General features: G+C 40.0%; 1 protein-coding gene across 1 annotated transcript; it reads right to left on the minus strand.

Moving 5' to 3' along the window:
- Positions 1 to 238: 238 nt before the first annotated feature.
- On the minus strand, positions 239 to 18,052 carry LOC134804010 (mitogen-activated protein kinase kinase kinase 13). Its single transcript, XM_063776864.1, has 13 exons — positions 17,699 to 18,052; positions 10,104 to 10,280; positions 8,708 to 8,909; positions 7,661 to 7,859; positions 6,882 to 7,021; positions 5,893 to 6,030; positions 4,012 to 4,087; positions 3,096 to 3,190; positions 989 to 1,175; positions 828 to 953; positions 667 to 792; positions 409 to 534; positions 239 to 373 (listed from the first exon to the last, which is right to left on the minus strand). The coding sequence occupies exons 1-13, from the start codon at positions 17,880 to 17,882 to the stop codon at positions 239 to 241; spliced, it is 1,911 nt and encodes a 636-aa protein (XP_063632934.1). The 5' UTR covers positions 17,883 to 18,052.
- Positions 18,053 to 18,242: the final 190 nt, after the last annotated feature.

The raw sequence follows: 18,242 nt of genomic DNA on the forward strand, positions 1-18,242 counted from the left end.
AAAAATGTTTCTAACTAACTCTAGCAAGATTGCGACAGTCTTTTGTTTTACCGTGAATATTCTGGTAATTTTAAATGTTATAATACCTTGTTGGAGTCGGTCAGTAGCGCGGTGCTGGTCTTCAGTTGTTCCTGCGTGGTGACAGTATCCCGCTTCCGCTGCCGCCTGTGCACCGGCTCCGCGCGGCACTTGCCGTCCGACGAGGTCGAGCTCTGGCGGTGGAGCGCCAGTTTAAATCTTATAATACCTTGTTGGAGTCGGTCAGTAGCGCGGTGCTGGTCTTCAGTTGTTCCTGCGTGGTGACAGTGTCCCGCTTCCGCTGCCGCCTGTGCACCGGCTCCGCGCGGCACTTGCCGTCCGACGAGGTCGAGCTCTGGCGGTGGAGCGCCAGTTTAAATCTTATAATACCTTGTTGGAGTCGGTCAGTAGCGCGGTGCTGGTCTTCAGTTGTTCCTGCGTGGTGACAGTGTCCCGCTTACGCTGCCGCCTGTGCACCGGCTCCGCGCGGCACTTGCCGTCCGACGAGGTCGAGCTCTGGCGGTGGAGCGCCAGTTTAAATCTTATAATACCTTGTTGGAGTCGGTCAGTAGCGTGGTGGACGATTGCGACAGTCTTTTGTTTTACCGTGAAAATTCCGGGTTCTGGTAATTTTAAATGTTATAATACCTTGTTGGAGTCGCTCAGTAGCGCGGTGCTGGTCTTCAGTTGTTCCTGCGTGGTGATAGTGTCCCGCTTCCGCTGCCGCCTGTGCACCGGCTCCGCGCGGCACTTGCCGTCCGACGAGGTCGAGCGCTGGCGGTGGAGCGCCAGTTTAAATCTTATAATACCTTCTTGGAGTCGGTCAGTAGCGCGGTGCTGGTCTTCAGTTGTTCCTGCGTGGTGACAGTGTCCCGCTTCCGCTGCCGCCTGTGCACCGGCTCCGCGCGGCACTTGCCGTCCGACGAGGTCGAGCTCTGGCGGTGGAGCGCCAGTTTAAATCTTATAATACCTTGTTGGAGTCGGTCAGTAGCGCGGTGCTGGTCTTCAGTTGTTCCTGCGTGGTGACAGTGTCCCGCTTACGCTGCCGCCTGTGCACCGGCTCCGCGCGGCACTTGCCGTCCGACGAGGTCGAGCTCTGGCGGTGGAGCGCCAGTTTCCGGAAGCCGCACCGGCATGATTTCAAAGCCTTTTCGCGTCTGAAAGATTAAAGTGGTGAATACATGTTCTACTAAATAATAACATTACGTGATGTTAACATGGTCTTAATTATTTATATAAGAATTCAAGTCTTGGGGCCCCTTTACATCTCTAAGGATAATTTGATGATTGTGTTTTTTCATTGTATGTATTTTATCTCTGACACTTTGATATTTCCAAAAACTTTAGTATTTGTCTGTTGTTTTTATTATTATTTTATTGTGTTTTCTAATATTTCATTGATTCCAGGCGGTCTAGCAGAGTGTAGGATTCTCGCGCGCGAGTCCATACCTGAAGTCGCGCGTGAGAATGCAACTCATGCTAGACCGCCATAGCTGTAATTGAGTCTACTTCAAACGGGCAAACGCAGCATCTGCATAGGACTTTCATTACAGATGCGTCGTTATTTTACCAAGGGCATAGAGAAATATAGTAAGAATAGAGTGATCACTCCATACATCAGTTTTGATACCAAAACGACTATTATTTTCGCAGTCGACATCTAGCATCGAGTAGCGGAATTATCAGTACCGCTACACGAACATTGTATTGAACAGCAATTTACAACGAATATTAAAAGCAGAAGGAGTTTAAAATAAAGTTCCGGTTAATCCGGTTATAATATTAGCTGAAAATTGTTGAGCATTAGACTTTTCGGTCGCCGCAACATCCATTCGAAAATGTTAGTCGGTTAGTGCTGAAACTGATGTTTGGAGTGAGCACTCTATGTATTTTTTCTCTATGCTAAGGGCTATTATTGCTGGATTCGTCGATCTATGATCTCAAAACAAAAACGGCCGTTTTACTTTGGACCAGGGATGTTACGGAGCTCCGGTTCCGTTTCCGTTAAGGCGGAACTTTCGTTTGGTATTACACATCCGTTTCTGTTCCGGTTCCGTTATGTTTGAAACGGAAGTTATAACGGATGTCAATGCTTCGCGCGGCGGCGGCGTAAGTACATCAAAAACAAACAGGTTCATACCAGTCATTCGCTCATCGGCCCGCTTGCCACGTGCTACGCTAATTTGTTGTTTGTTTGTATACTTTGTTTTATTCGTGTTATTAAAATTAAAATCGTATGTGTTCTGTTGTGTACTGACTACTGACTGTGTGTAGTGTCTGTGGTGAATGTTAGTGTGTAAAAAAACGCACAATGAAGCCGAAATCAAGTTCGATTTGGAACTATTTTGATGAAGTTAGTGGGGACCCGGCTAAGTGTAAACTTTGTCTGAAGGTTTATTCTAGAAAGGGGAAAACGACTACATCGTTAAAAAGTTAGGTTCCGATTCTGGTTCCGGTTCAGTTTTCGGTTCCGTTTCCGTTTTCGGTTCCGTTTCCGTTTTCGGTTCCGTTAAACTAAATTGAAAACATCTGTTTCCGTTTTCGGTTCCGATAAAACCACATCCGTTACATCCCTGCTTTGGACGCATTGATTGACGAATCCAGCAACATAAAAACCAGTTTGATGTATTCAATAGGTACTTAAATACAAAATACAGTACGTAGCGGCCCCCTTTTTTAAATATCTTTCGTTAAATTAAAATAATTACGATTATTTAGCAGTGGCGCTAGTGTGCACGTTGATGGACTCTTAAACAAATATACCAGTGCCGTTTATCAGAAGCTTGTAACTTGTAATACAAGTGGAAGTCCCATTTTGTCAGCTTTTGTTAGAAAGGGACTTCCACTTGTATTACAAGTTACAAGCTTTTGTTAAACAGGGCACAGTACCAGGGGTGCGAAACTCCTCCCTTCGGGCAAACCACAGATAATGGCTTGATTTTTGACAACCCTAAATAGCAGAAAGGGATAATGCCATATATTAGAAAGGGACAGCATGATTCGACCCTGAACCGCTGTCAAACTTCGGTATTGTAGAAAGTTTCCTTTCTGTATACTTATACTGTGACAGTACTTACTCTGTGAGGGCGGCTTCCCGCTGCTCTAGCTGCAGTTTGACGGCGCACGCCTCCATGTACAACTCGTTGGCTCGCGCTAGTTGCTTCTCGTAAACCTACATGGAAACGTTTATTTTGACACCAGGGTCGATCAACTATTTCTTGTTGTTATTCTGTCCCATCAGCCAGGAGACAATAGTAGCATAGGTTCTTAGAAGAGCTGCTGTACCATGTTCTAATTTACATATGTATGCAAAATTTCAGCTCAATCGGATATCTGATAGTGGGACAAATTTCATTACTACAAATTATATTGTCACTTACTAACATACTAACATACCGGCTAGCATGAGTTGCGTTCTCGCGCGCGAGTCCTTAGCCATGCACTCACGTGCTTTATCAACTGTAGTTGCACGCTGTCACCCTTATTTTATCATAATAATAGAGGTCACTGAAAAATATCAATCATGTGAGTGGTTAGTTGAAGTCGCGCTAGAATCGCTAGAGGTATGGAGTCGCTAGAACGCAACTCATGCTAGCCGGTTTGGACAAGTTAAATAAAAGCTTGTAAAAACTGGGCAAAATCACCTAATAGATATTGAAACATGATACAGATGTAGTGCATAATTCTTTTTCATCGTATTTTCTCGGAATAGTTCGTATTTGTCATACTATTTCATTCAACATCGATACTTTTTGTACCGAAACTGACTGAAAATAGCAAGACACGTTCTTACGGTTTCGTGAAAATACGATGGAAAATAATTATGCACTGATGATCCTTCCGGCCGATTTCGACCAAGGCGACCTTAGTTAGTTAGCTCGGCGCTCGTGCGCCCGAATATGGCTCACGTAGCCGACCTTTAAGGTGAACCCCCGCGCACATTGAGGGCACGTGAGAACACTAGCCACATAGTGGTCTACAACTGGAACTTACCTGTCTGATATCTCGTGCGTGTTTGAGCTCCTCTTTCCTAGTGGCCGTCTCCTGCACGTCGGCCGGCTTCTCGCTTCTAAACAATAAGCTTCTGTTAATTATGTTCACGGCGTTATTCGTTAATGCGCTACAACCATCAATTACCTATTCATATTTATACTATTAGAACATTTTAAATTATTTTCAGAAAATATTTTAATTTGTATTTATTTCAAGTAGAAACACTACTATACCTATAAATTATAAACTGAAATAAATGTCATATACTAAGAAAAAGTGACCAAGGCGCCTCCAGTGCCCCAGGCTGGAATCGAACCAGCGTCCTCTGCTATCGCGGCAGGTGCCTGTGCCATTCGGCCACCGGGCCATAGCAGCATAGGTCGAATTTTTCCAAGTATATGCACTTCTTACTGAAGGCTTATGGCGCCCCCTGGCCATCCCTAAGGTAGAATAGTACGGTTCGGACCTTCTAGGAGGTTTCTTCGGAGTATGGAGGTCTTGGTCACTTTTTCTTAGTATATGACATTTATTTCAGTCTATTCATATTTGTCTTAGGGTCGGTTGCACCAACAGTCTCTCACCGTTAAAGCGTTCGCTAAATTTTATTGTATGCATATAAAACTATAACCAGCGAAAACTATAACTGATGCATAAATAAACTCTTTTTTTGCCTTTAACAAAATAAACTACTGCTTCTCTTACCCCAACTTTATTCTAAAATAGTAAGATTAGTAAGTATCCAAAAGTTGAGCGAAATCGAAAACTTCGTCACGAGGTCGGTGCGGTGTAGGGCGCGGACTGGACGAGCGGCACATCAAGGCCGTTCATACGTGGCCAATGGATCGTGGGTAGTGGGCAATGGGTATCGTCTTGGGTCGTCCCATTCGTTTTTCGTCAAGTTCTTAAATTAGTCCTATTCTGTTTTCGTCACCCATTCTACATTCGTCACAATCGTCGGTGGCTTTCAATGTAGAATGCGTGACGAAAGCAGAATAGGACTTATTTAAGAACTTGACGAAAAACGAATGGGACGACCCAAGACGATACCGGGCAATGATATTATAAATCCAGATAAGTTATAGACGTTCTAAAATTGAAGCGCTTACCTTGTACAAATTGTACAAGCTGCCTTTAGTCGCGGCTAGGCAAGCGGACAATGTGCACGTGCTAACGACCTCCCGCTCACCGAAAGAGATAAGACAAGCTTATATTTAACGAGTATAAGAAGGATGAATGATATGTGAAAATTAATCAACAATAAAAGATTCATGCGTAAGTAATGAAATAAATATGGAAACATTTTTTGTGTTCCTTATGTATGAGTATAAATAACCTATCTATAGTAGAGCTGCGCCATGCCCTCCTGCTCTTCTTTCTTCCAGGTCTGCTGGGTCACGCTGAAGGTCTCCTGGTGGATCTCTGCGAACTCGTCGCCGGCTATCTCTAGGTGCGCCGCTATTATTTTGTACATACTTGGTGTAGAGCTGCGCCATGCCCTCCTGCACTTCTTTCTTCCATGTCTGCTGGGTCACGCTGAAGGTCTCCTGGTGGATCTCTGCGAACTCGTCGCCGGCTATCTCTAGGTGCGCCGCTATTATTTTGTACATACTTGGTGTAGAGCTGCGCCATGCCCTCCTGCACTTCTTTCTTCCATGTCTGCTGGGTCACGCTGAAGATCTCCTGGTGGATCTCTGCGAACTCGTCGCCGGCTATCTCTAGGTGCGCCGCTATTATTTTGTACATACTTTGTGTAGAGCTGCACCATGCCCTCCTGCACTTCTTTCTTCCATGTCTGCTGGGTCACGCTGAACGTCTCCTGGTGGATCTCTGCGAACTCGTCGCCGGCTATCTCTAGGTGCGCCGCTATTATTTTGTACATACTTTGTGTAGAGCTGCGCCATGCCCTCTTGCACTTCTTTCTTCCATGTCTGCTGGGTCACGCTGAACGTCTCCTGGTGGATCTCTGCGAACTCGTCGCCGGCTATCTCTAGGTGCGCCGCTATTATTTTGAAGGGTGGCCTAGGAACAACGTTGTGCTAATTTATTATGTTTATTCTTATTATGTTATTATGGACTTATGAGGTTATTACTTAATGAATAGATATATTTTTATATTTTAAGCCAAAAATTGATTACACACCGCAGGCCAAAAGTATGGAATATTATTGTATATTGGTAACCAAGACCTCAAAAGATTATTATAATAGTAGTAGGACAACAATATTAATAGACTGATTTATACAGCAATTTATTGATTTATTAGAAAACACAATTTCCCTAATGAGGGCGCCACTGGACGGTCGACCCAGAATTAACCTTTTAACCGCCGTATAAATTTTCATCGAGCGTGCTCGTGTCGCCGGGTTACGAAGTTACACGAAGTTTTGTCTTATTTATCAGACCGCGGCCAAAGAGAATATGAAATAGAGAGTTACTGTCATGGTAAATTATGTAGCTACAGTATATTTACTGCCATCTTTCGACAGACGATTAAAACTGTTAGAACGCCATTTGACTTTGATCATTATTCTTTCACTGATATGTGTTAACTTGTTAAATATTAATATTAACGCCATCTACTCGAGAGTAGGCTGAAGGTTATGGCGCCATCGCTCGAAAAGATTGCACCATACCTTTGGCCTATAGTCGAGTAGATGGCGTTAATAAGGATCAAAGTCAAATGGCGTTCTAACAGTTTTATCTTATGTCGAAAGATGGAATTAAATTTACAGTGGCTACATTTACTTTGACAATCAAGTCTCTATACACTCTATTCTATTTGCCGCAGCGAAATGAGCCCGATTTTATGTCTTATATATCAGTCTACGGCAGTTAATGGGTTAAATAAAAGCTTGTAAAACGCAACTAACCTGTTTTTAGGCGTCCTGTTCCAGCATTGAGTGAGCAGGAGCTGCATACTGTCGGGCACTGTGGTGGGAACGGGCAAGGAGATGGTGTCGGTGCCGACGCCCCACATGATGGCGTGCGTCTCCATGTTCTTATAAGGTATCTGGAGAGATTTTCGTAAACCAAGTCAGTTTGTAAGTAGGTACATATATAATATATTAAAATTTAGGAGAAATGGGGATAACTTTTGGCCGGCTTGAGGCCTATAAAAAGAATCCCATTTCATTGTACAATGAAATTCAACGAAAATTCATATTACAATTTGAATTATCGTTTTGACAAATGAAAATTTCATTTAATTTGGCTTGGCTTGGCGGTTAAAGTAGGTAGATAGGTAGGTATAAATAACGCTTTGCAGAAAAAATACAGATACATCATTCTCAACTTGGAGGATGCTTAGGGGAAGTTTGGCACAGTCATGTTCATATACTAACTAAAAGGGGTCGAAGTTGGAATTGATAAAGTATCTAAAACGGGCAAAGTTATAACCGAAGAAGTGGGAAAGTTGGAAGAGTGGACAAAGTAGAAATTTATAAAGCATCTAAAACGGGCAAAATTATAATAAGAAGTGTGAAAATTGAAATAGTGGGCAAAGTCGTATAGGAAGAAAAAAATACTAACTATAAGCGGGCAAAGTTGGAATTCGTAAAATATCTAAAATGGGCAAAGTTATAACCGAAGAAGGCCGACCATCAAAATAGTGGGCAAAGTTTAAATTGAAGAAAAAATTAGGTGCACTCGCCTCCTGAGTGAGAAGTTCCCATAAGACCACGCCGAACGACCAGACATCGACCCGCTCCGAGCAGGGCTCGTGGCGGATCACCTCGGGCGCCATCCACGCCACGGTGCCCGTGAACGACATGATGGCGCTCACGTCGTTCCACTCCCGCGACGTCCCGAAGTCGGACACCTTCACAACCAGGTTGTCCGCTATGAGGATGCTGGAAGGTTAGATGTAGGTTAGAATTCAAGTTGGCTTTAAAATGTGAGAAACTAAGAAGTGAAAATGAGATCTTTCACCATAGATTTATTATCCACCACCACCACAACCACCACACCGCAACACCATCACCATCCCAAGCGCAGACTTCTGGCCGAAGGGTGTGGTGTTTCGGCGGTTCCGGGGCAACCTGCCGAACCCTACGCCGAGTCAGACGACGCAACGGAGCCACGCTGTTACGTCATCGCCGAAATCTAATGTTTAGTTAATTTAATTTTTATGTGTATGGTTTTTCTTTGTCTTTTCTTTTATTTTGTAGTTTTACAGTCCCTTGGTTTTATACTGTAATGCTGTGTTACTTATTTGATGAATAAATAAATAATTATTCTAACGCTCACAGTCCGTAGCTGCATGTAGGACTTATTAAGGTCGATGAAATTGAAATCATTTTCAATTGGAACAGAGTTGCATTTAAATGTTCCATTTAATTTTCAAACAAATCAAAATTGTGTTCCTACACCGTAGATTCAAATTTTACTGAATTTTTCTTATATGGCTGGGCGTTAGGAGGATAAATAATGTTCGAAATTTCCACTCTAATACTCAGAGCGGAGGATTTTTTGCGTATTTTAAAGTTGTATCAAGACATTTTTATTATTTTTGTTACAATTATATTTGTTATGATATGCAAAATTATGTATACACAAATGAACTAAAAGTTAATGACGCCCGTATCTCATTTATACGTTAAATTGGCACAGTTCTCATTGGGCAAAGTAGCATTGAAATCAGGCAAATTCACGTGTGTGGGCAAAGCTATTAATTGTAAAACAAAGTTTAAACACTTACTTTGGACTCTTAAGATCCCTGTGTATAATCTTGTGACTGTGCAAATAAGCCATGCCGTTTGCTATCTCTTTCGCCCACTTGAGAATCTGTTTGGGCGCGAAGAGGGAGCCACTGTGCAGGAACTCGAACAGCGGCCCGTACTGGCAGTATTCCATGACCACGCAGTAAGTGGGGGGCTTGGTCACTACCCCGCGGAAGCGGACTGGAAGAATGGAGCTTATTATTAGTGTGCTAAAGACGATAGTGGACTACCACTTCTCCATACAAACGTAGTCCTCATTTTGCTCCCTGGTTATTGACAATTGACATAATGGGCTTTGATTGTTGTTTTTTTATTTTTTTTATTATTCGAAGAGATAGAAGCGAATTAAAAAAAATTAAAAACTCTTTACTCTGAAATTAACTAAATCGAAAAATGATTACATTGTCACAGTCTATAGAACAATACAGATAAAGATAAAAACTAGTTTATTCAAGTAGGCATATAACAATGCGCTTATGAACGTTAAATAAAGCTACACCGGCTCCAACCCTACACCTCTGCCTCGAGAACATCCCCCCTCAATTATTGGAGGAGGGTATCACAATATGGGACCGACAACAAACTTGGCGGGACACATCTTTTCAAAACATTATTACATCTTATAATTAGCATGCATTACGAGTAAATAAGAAAAATACAATTTAAATTACTATAGATTTCATGCAATTATACACAGTAGGTATATTACTTCATAGAAATTTGATCAAAAAATATATATTACATGAAATCATACAAATACGTAGCTCTTCAATACGTTGCTACAGTCATTCGACGAAGCCGTCTAGACTCTAGACAAGGCAATCGTGCGGGGTGCGAGGGGTGGGTGGCGCGCACCCGAGCTGCATAAATAGCCATTGTTAGTAGCTCGGTACTACTTACAGGGCTGGCGTGTCTTATTTGAAATGTTTGTAATTTTTGGGCAGTTGTGTAAAAGTCTGTGACAACAGTAGTGTTAACTGAAATAAATGTCATATACTAAGAAAAAGTGACCAAGGCCTCCAGTGCCCCAGGCTGGAATCGAACCAGCGTCCTCTGCTATCGCGGCTGGTGCCTGTGCCATTCGGCCACCGGGCCACAGCGGCATAGGTCGAACTTTTCCAAGTATATGCACTCCTTACTGAAGGCTTATGGCGCCCCCCATTTTATTTCAGTTTATAATTTATATAGTAGTGTTTCTACTTGATAAAAAAACAAATTAAATTATTTTCTGAAAATAATTTAATTTGTTCTAGTTAATACTTCTAATAGAACAGTAGTGTTGTTGTGCGGTGTTGGCATTTACGCAAACATTAAAGGCGTCGGTCCAGCACTGTTACTTTTTAAACTGTGGGTAATAATGTGTATTAGACTAACCTATGTTGTCATGGTTGAGTTTCCTGAGATGTTTGATGTCCGTCTCGGCGGGGTCGCGCAGTTTCTTCACGGCCACCATTTCGTTGTTAATCTGCCCGCCGTACACGACGCCCTGGGCGCCGGAGCCGAGGTACACCAGGTTCGTGATCGCCTCCGCTGGTATCTCCCATTTTTCTTCTAAATAAATAATTATGGTCAGTTTTTGTAGGTACGTACGTCGCTTAGACAGTCAGAAAGGAAGAGCTTCACTCAATCTGCTCTGCCGGCTTTCTGTAAGTGGAGTATGTGTTCAGTCACCTGCAATAATATGTTACACAACGAAGGCCACGGTCTTATTTGTAGAGCCATCAGAGCGTGTCACATATTTTTTCGGCCTTCGAAGAGTAACATATTATTGGAGGTGACTGTACAAACGCAAGAGCTAAAGGCGACGGTCTTAGCCTGTAATCTCAAGAGTTCAGACCCTGAAAATTCTGGGCCTATACCTATCGTTCCTTATCATGAATAGTGGCACGAAAACAAAATCAAATGCCATTCGATTTTAAATCTTACCAATAAAAGATAGAATATTAAAATTTCATTTTGAGTAGTGCCATATGGGTTAAGAGAGATTTAAGGACCCTACTGACAGACAGAAATACTGTAAGACAGCAACAAACATAAACACATAAACATAAAAATAAACAAGAAATGTTGAATAAAGAGACACATGTATGCAATGTAATAATTATAAGTAAATAAAAAATCGCACGCAGAAGGGATGCTCCCCACGACATACTTATAGTAATGAGTAGCTTTAGAAATAATATTATTCGCAAATTAGCAGATTAATTTTCAACAATTGCCAAGCAAGAGTAAACATAACACAAGTCCACATGAATATTCACGCTATTCTGGTACAAAAAGTCGTCGTTCGGCTCGGCTCGCATCGGCCGGCGCCTGCCGACGCGTCGACGGCTTTTTCGCTCTTATTGCGTGGACATAAAGCTTTTTCCTATCGGCTTTTGCCGAATGCGCGTCGATATATCAGGGGAGACCCTTAGTTACTAAAAGGATTAGTAGCAGCGATTATTCTACATAGTTCGTTGATTAGTAGTACATATAATCGCATATTCAAATGGACTTGAGTTAGTGTTTTTAGGAGTAAGTAAAAAAAAAATAGACTCCTCATCATTCACCATTTTCATATAGTAGCAATAAATCATTCCCACCGTCTAGAAAAAAATAAGTCGAATAAGAAAAATTCAAATGCAACAAAAATAATTGGTTAATTACACTAGAGATGCAACGGATAGTTGTATGGCCGGATACCGGATATTCGGTCTGATCATCATTATACCTACATTTCGGTTTTTCAGGTACGCATTGTGCTGGCTTTGATCTGTTTCGTAGTGAAAGTTCGCGTGGAATCATTTCTAGGTTCGAAAATGAGTGCGCGTGCAATAGCGGAATGTTTAAAATGTTTTAAAATAATAAACGAGTACGATTATGACCGTCACTGTTTCTTAAACCCAATTTGTTGACTCCAAATACAAGCAAAATTACTATCCGGTATCCGGCCGGATAGTAAGTTCACTATCCGGTATCCGGCCGGATAGTAGTTCACTATCCGGTATCCGGCCGGATAGTAAAAATAGGGCCGGATAGGCCAGATACCGGATAGTAACCGGATATCCGGTGCATCTCTAAATTACACTACGGAATTGCGTCTTTAATCATCGGATTATTTATCTTATCTTTACTTTTATTTGGACAATTTCTATTTCTACTCGTAATAAGGAATTACCACGAATTACGTTATTGTCTTCTTACTTTTTCTAAAGATTCATTATATCATAAAAGACCTAAGTTCGCAAAAAAATCGAAAAACTTACTTTTTCAATGCAGTTAATAAAATTTAAGATTTTTTTTGTTTCCCTGTCATTTTAATTTTATTCGATTTGAGATTTGAACTTTAAGGTAGTGTATCTAAATTGTAAGTCCTAATGCGCATGTTTGTAAAATATCGTCTACAGACGACAGTGACGCACTACCCCATTTAATACAATTTTCTCACTACAGAGGCAGTCCCCAGGCCAGCATAATTTGGTCCAGAGATCCGAACTATCTATGCGTTACCATGTATCACATCTATATTGGTTTTGAAAACTTCAGGTGAAGGTCATAACATTCAACTGTTCCCAGCATCAGGGACCAAGGACGCGTTCCTAGAATTATCCATGGTATTGGGACATGCGAATTTCCCCTTTGTACAGTCGCCATCAGATATATCGGCGCGGCCAAGGTGCTCAAAAATATCTGAACACGCCTCTATTGTCAAGGCGTGCGTGCGATTTGTGAACACCTTGGCCGCTCCAATATATGTGATGGCGACTGTTAAAGTGCAAATTTGATTTTAAGATCCTTAGAAACTGTAGTGTGCCGAGATCTATTATCTATCTAATACCTTTTAAACAAGCAATTCTTGTTTATTTATTTATATATATATATATATCTCGGAAACGGCTCTAACGATTTCGATGAAATTTGCTATATGGGTGTTTTCGGGGGCGATAAATCGACCTAGGTAGGTTTTATCTCTGGGAAAACGCAAATTTTTGAGTTTTTATATGTTTTCCGAGCAAAGCTCGGTCTTCCAGATATTACTGGATTTACGTGCGACGAGCTTTACGTCTATCTCATACTAAAGGTCGTATCGCGGTTGGATTTTTCACGAAGCGCCGCCATTTTAGAAAACTTGGGAGCCTTGAGAACAACGCATGCGCGCGCATCTGCACAAATCATTTAAATATGAGCTTTGTGGGGTGGGCGGAGAGCACATTATCGATTGCAGCACGGAGCGCAACGCGCAGATCAAGGTTAGGGGTTAGAGGTTGTCGTGTAATGGCCGACTAAAAAAATGTACAGGTTGCACGAAAAAAAAAGGAAAACAATGTGTTTTGATGATGCAAGAAAATCAAGTTGTTATAAAGGTTTTTTATTTTTTTATCTTTCAATGTCTTATCAGTAGGTAACAAGTACTACATTTTAATTTCATTACAAAGTGAGACAAAATAACTTGGGTTCTATATGAAGAAGTTGTTTATATGTTTATAAACCATTTTTTTTTTTGCATTAACATGAAGACATTTTCACTTAGGCACATAATAATATTCGCAGATTGCTAGTGGCATTATAATGTGAATCTGTAATCCGGACACAACTTGTAACTGATGTAATTTACATAAGTGTTAAATTTCTCATACCCCTTACTACTGGCAAATTCTAACAATGGGAATGTGCATTTAAAATTTAGTTAATGATAAGAAGTTATAATTCCAAAAACTTTAAAGTTATATAATATGGTACCTGGTGGGTTCAATCATTGAAAAAAATGTATATTATATTTAATAATTAATATCCGGGAGACCGAGCTTTGCTCGGAAAACATATAAAAATTCAAAAATGCGCGTTTTCCGAGATATAAGACCTAACTAGATCGATTTATCGCCCCCGAAAACCCCCATATAGCAAATTTCATCGAAATCGTTAGAGCCATTTCAGAGATCCCCTAAATATATTATATAAACAGAATTGCTCGTATAAAGGTATTAGATAAGATAAAGTTTAAATACACAAACATTAAAACTTGGATCTAGATATTTTTTTACAAGTTGGATACTAATTGAAATCCCTGTTAACTGATTGAAAAAAACCTATGATTTAAAATTTAAATAATAGTTTAAAAATAAATGAAATGAATACACAATACAAAGAGGTGATATTTATTTACCATAGGAATTCAAGGAATAAATAAATAATAACGTTTCAAGAAGTGGAGTACTATTTCACCTGACATTAGATGATACAAAGAGAATATGTGAAATATTATACAGACAAGTTTGGAAAAAAAATAGGCATAAAAAGAACCTCCTCTTTTTAAACCGACTTCAAGATTAAAAAAGGAGGAGGTTCTTCGGTTGTATGTTTTTTTCCAATATCGGTTGAAAATATGTGACGTCCCACGGTCAAAGGTACCTTATGGCGGGTATGGAGTTATGCATACCCCAGTAATCTACAATAAATAAGCTATCGATAACACAAAAGATCAACCTTCTAGGTTGCGTAGTTACAGAGATATGATTTTTTGAAAATAATGTTGTGAAATGAGCAACTTTACGATAGAGAAGTTTTAAGTTTAGCCGCCTAAAAAACTATGTTCCTGAAGTAAGTTACATAGTTGACTACAAATAATAATACCTTATATATCTGAGATTAAAAAAATATTGCGACTTGTTCTGTAATGCAAATAGAAACTTTTGATATCGACTGATTTATGTGTATACTAACCAATCTCTTGAAAATAAAGTTTTATTTCATTTTCACGATTGATTGCAATGAGCTCTCAAGATTTCAATTTTATCTATTAGAAAACAACACTGACAGACAGTTTAAGCAAAAAACAATACCGATTTAGAGGTGAAAATGTATTTTCTGACTTTTTCATATAAAATCACAAAAATGAATATTTTTACTTTTAATGTGACACACAATCAATTTTTCTGAGCACATATGAAAGAAATTCTGTCATTCAAATGAAATAAATCCTAAAACCCCAACTAAATACTATATTTAACCCCTTATGCCACTTTAAACTTACATAACAATAACAGTATTTGCTCCATACATTTACGAAAAGGTACCTTATGGAAACAAATCTAATAATACATCACTACAAAATATCAATCATATTACAGTTTATCTTTTATGAATAGAAAATATTAATTTACATTAAACTGCCCCAAATTTAATTAGTTCTTCGTCATAATAATCTTAAAAAAGACCAATAATTTGTATGTAATGAAAAGGTACCTTGTGATTAAGTTACATGATGAGGCATGATGATGATGGAACAGTTAGGATAAACTAATAATATTTTGGTAATGGTATAAATCGTCTATTTCTTATCAATAATATATTTCGGTTGCTATTGAAGATAAGCGGCATTGAGGTTCTATGACCTCAGATATTCCATAAGGTAATGCGTCGGGTATTGGCATTTTTCAGCAAACCAATGGCTGATTTACTGCATGCGACCAAACCAAATGAAGATTATTCTCGTTAAGAAAGACTTGACGAGAGTAACTTTGGTATAATAGCAGGCTACTTGGATTTGTAATGTCTGTCTATGTACGGTTATAATATTTGCGAGGCGCCCCAACCAGAACTGAAATTATCAAATTAGTTTTGCAGAATGCTAATACAGTTCTCTACCAAACTTCTTTTCCCGTATTGACTAGTTTTTTTGGGAATTTTCAATCTTTTTTCCATAAGGTACCTTTTCTACTAAACTCTGAGACGACATTACTAGGCTTATAACTAACTTATAACAAAAATAAAAACAGGTAAACAAACGTTACGCATTAAGGTTTCAGATCACACAATAAAAAAAAATTGAGCATTTTTTCACCTCTTTACAAAACATTTCATATCTCCGAAACTAGAAACCCTCATAAGGTACCTTTTCCCGTGGAACGTCACATATAGTGTTTAATGTATAGTTGTATTAAGAACAAAAATGTTAATGTAGGCCTTCTACAATATAATAAATGTCACAAAGAGGACTTAATTGAAGAATACAAGATCACTTAGTTAGGACTTGATATAGAATATGTCAGTAGTCAGTTTTGGAAGGATGATTCTCACCCTGCTTATGTAGCCAATAGTCCTGGGTTTGGAGTCATGGGTGTTTACTATGTATTTAACTATGTGTATATTATATAATATATATTGTTGTCTGAGTACCCACAAGACAAGCCTTATTGAGCTTACTGTGGGACCCAGTCAATTTGTGTAAAGATGTTCTATAATATTACATATTTAATTAGTATGGCCTTCATTGTTAACACCACAAGTGGTGCCAGAAAATATGTAAAAAGAGAATTTCATGACCAGACATAGGAATCTGCGGGGCAAATTGTGAATTAAGACTTTATGTTTGTGCACTTTTGGTACTAATTACAACAAAATAGTTAAAAATTAGTTTTAATTGCCTAATCGTTTTAAAACAGTCTAAATTTTGTTGTAATTAGTACCAAAAGTACACAAACATAAAGTCTTAATTCACAATTTGCCCTGCGGATTCCTATGTCTGTTCATGACTAACTCCACAGAGTTATGTGAAAAATGGCAACAATAGCCGACAAGAGAGCTGAAGGAAGACAATGAAGCCCAAGCTTTACTCTCTTGGATCTTCCAAGTTTTAAAACATTAGCAAAATAATAACGTTAAGATATAAACAATTTTTGACTAGTCTCAAGCCCCATAAAATGAACACAGACTACACCCTCACCGCATTATGAAGTGTTTTCAAAGAGCACAAGGTCACCACACATAGGTGCAATTTTACTTGTAAAATGCCACTATTCAAACACCACAACTGAGTTCTATTTTATAATTCTACACCAATTTATACTAAAACAGCCCACACCCTTAAAGCTTCTTTTATGGAAATATGCATTTCTATCATACACACTTGTGTACCATATTGCCCACTTATGTATCATTAGTACTCACTGATGATCATAACTATTGTAGGCACAACTCAAATAATCAGTCATACTGCCATACTAAATTTGTGGTGACCTTGATTGTCATATGTGCTCCGTCTGGTAGTTGAGGTGGGCCATGAGTGAACATTACCAACCTTAAACAGCGGCTCAGAAGCCTCGGATTTACAACACTGTCTACCATCACCATCTCAACCTGTAAGTTCTAGTCTCGGTAGAAGATGATGTATCAAAATGTTCTAGATTACTGAAACAGATAATTTTTAGTGTGACCCTCAATTGTGTACAAATATGACACTATTATTTCCCTGGGTACTAAATCCATAAATATAAATAGTTATATCAGCTGCGAGCCATAGGACTCAGCTGGAACAGGGCCAAGACGGTTGTTCAAGATAGAAAGGCGTGGAAGGATCTTGTGGATCTTGTAAGCACCTCCGGAGGTGCTTAGAGCCTCCACATGAGACCCTGGGGTGCCCTAGGACAATAAACAACAACAATGGTAACCGAGTGGGACCCCCAGAACACCATAGATGGTGCTGGCCAGGGTGCAGGCAGACCATAAAGGAGATGGCGGGACGACTTGGACGCATTTTATCCGGATTGGCGGGAATGTACAAATGACAGGGTTGAGTAGAGGAAAGGAGGGGAGGCCTTTGCCCAGCAGTGGGACACTAAACCAGATTACAAAAAAAATCTATTTACCTTCTTCAGGAGGCTTTTCCCTCCAACAGTACACTCTATGCAAAATATCGAACATTTTCCAAAATTCAAATTTCGAATGTTATCATCAACCAACAAGTTGTTGTCACGGAGAACGTCCGAGAAATGCCAATAATTGCAGGTCCTCTAGGCGTCCAAGGTAACGGGTCAAGGACCAATGTCAAGGCTCCATAGCGAGGTAAAACGAGACTTGTAACAAGCGTTTAAGGACGAGTATCCTACAGGATGCGCGCGCTGACGTAAAATCAATTCCTATGCAACCCTGTAGGCTCGCGCATAGACCTTGAATGCATCGCATCCCGGGAGGTTAAAAATAGTACCTACCTAGCGCTGGCTTCTCTGCCGGCGGGCGGAACACGGAGATAACTGATGAGAAGCACCCCATCACTCCTTCCAGCCAAAACAGCTTCTTTTCTTCATCATCAGCGCTTGGACGAAGTTGAAATTTGTCATTGAAAATCCCGCCGTCTATATCGTCCTGCCCGTCCGGGCAACCGTTACCGTCCATCGTTGCTAATGACGCATTCACTTAGAAATCTAACACATTTTGAAAGGATAATGGATTTCAAAACAAATTTTGAGTTCACTTGAGAAGCTACACGCACAACACCGCGATGTCTGAAAGTTTACAATGTCTATGGCAGACATTCAATGGCAGTCAATAGACAAAGTAGAATTAGTAAAACATCCTGTTCATGAGCGACACAGAAACTTTAGAGTACGGTGTACACTGTGCCGTATGTAATATAGTTGGTCAAACCAATTTGTCAGTCAGTAAGAACCAGGAAAACTATACTCATCCTTTTCTTTTGGTTTGGGTGCTAGTACTAGTGTAAAGGCCCCAGTACACAATGGGCCATCGCCGTCC

This window comes from Cydia splendana, chromosome Z, assembly GCF_910591565.1.
Source record: "Cydia splendana chromosome Z, ilCydSple1.2, whole genome shotgun sequence".
NCBI lineage: Eukaryota > Metazoa > Arthropoda > Insecta > Lepidoptera > Tortricidae > Cydia > Cydia splendana.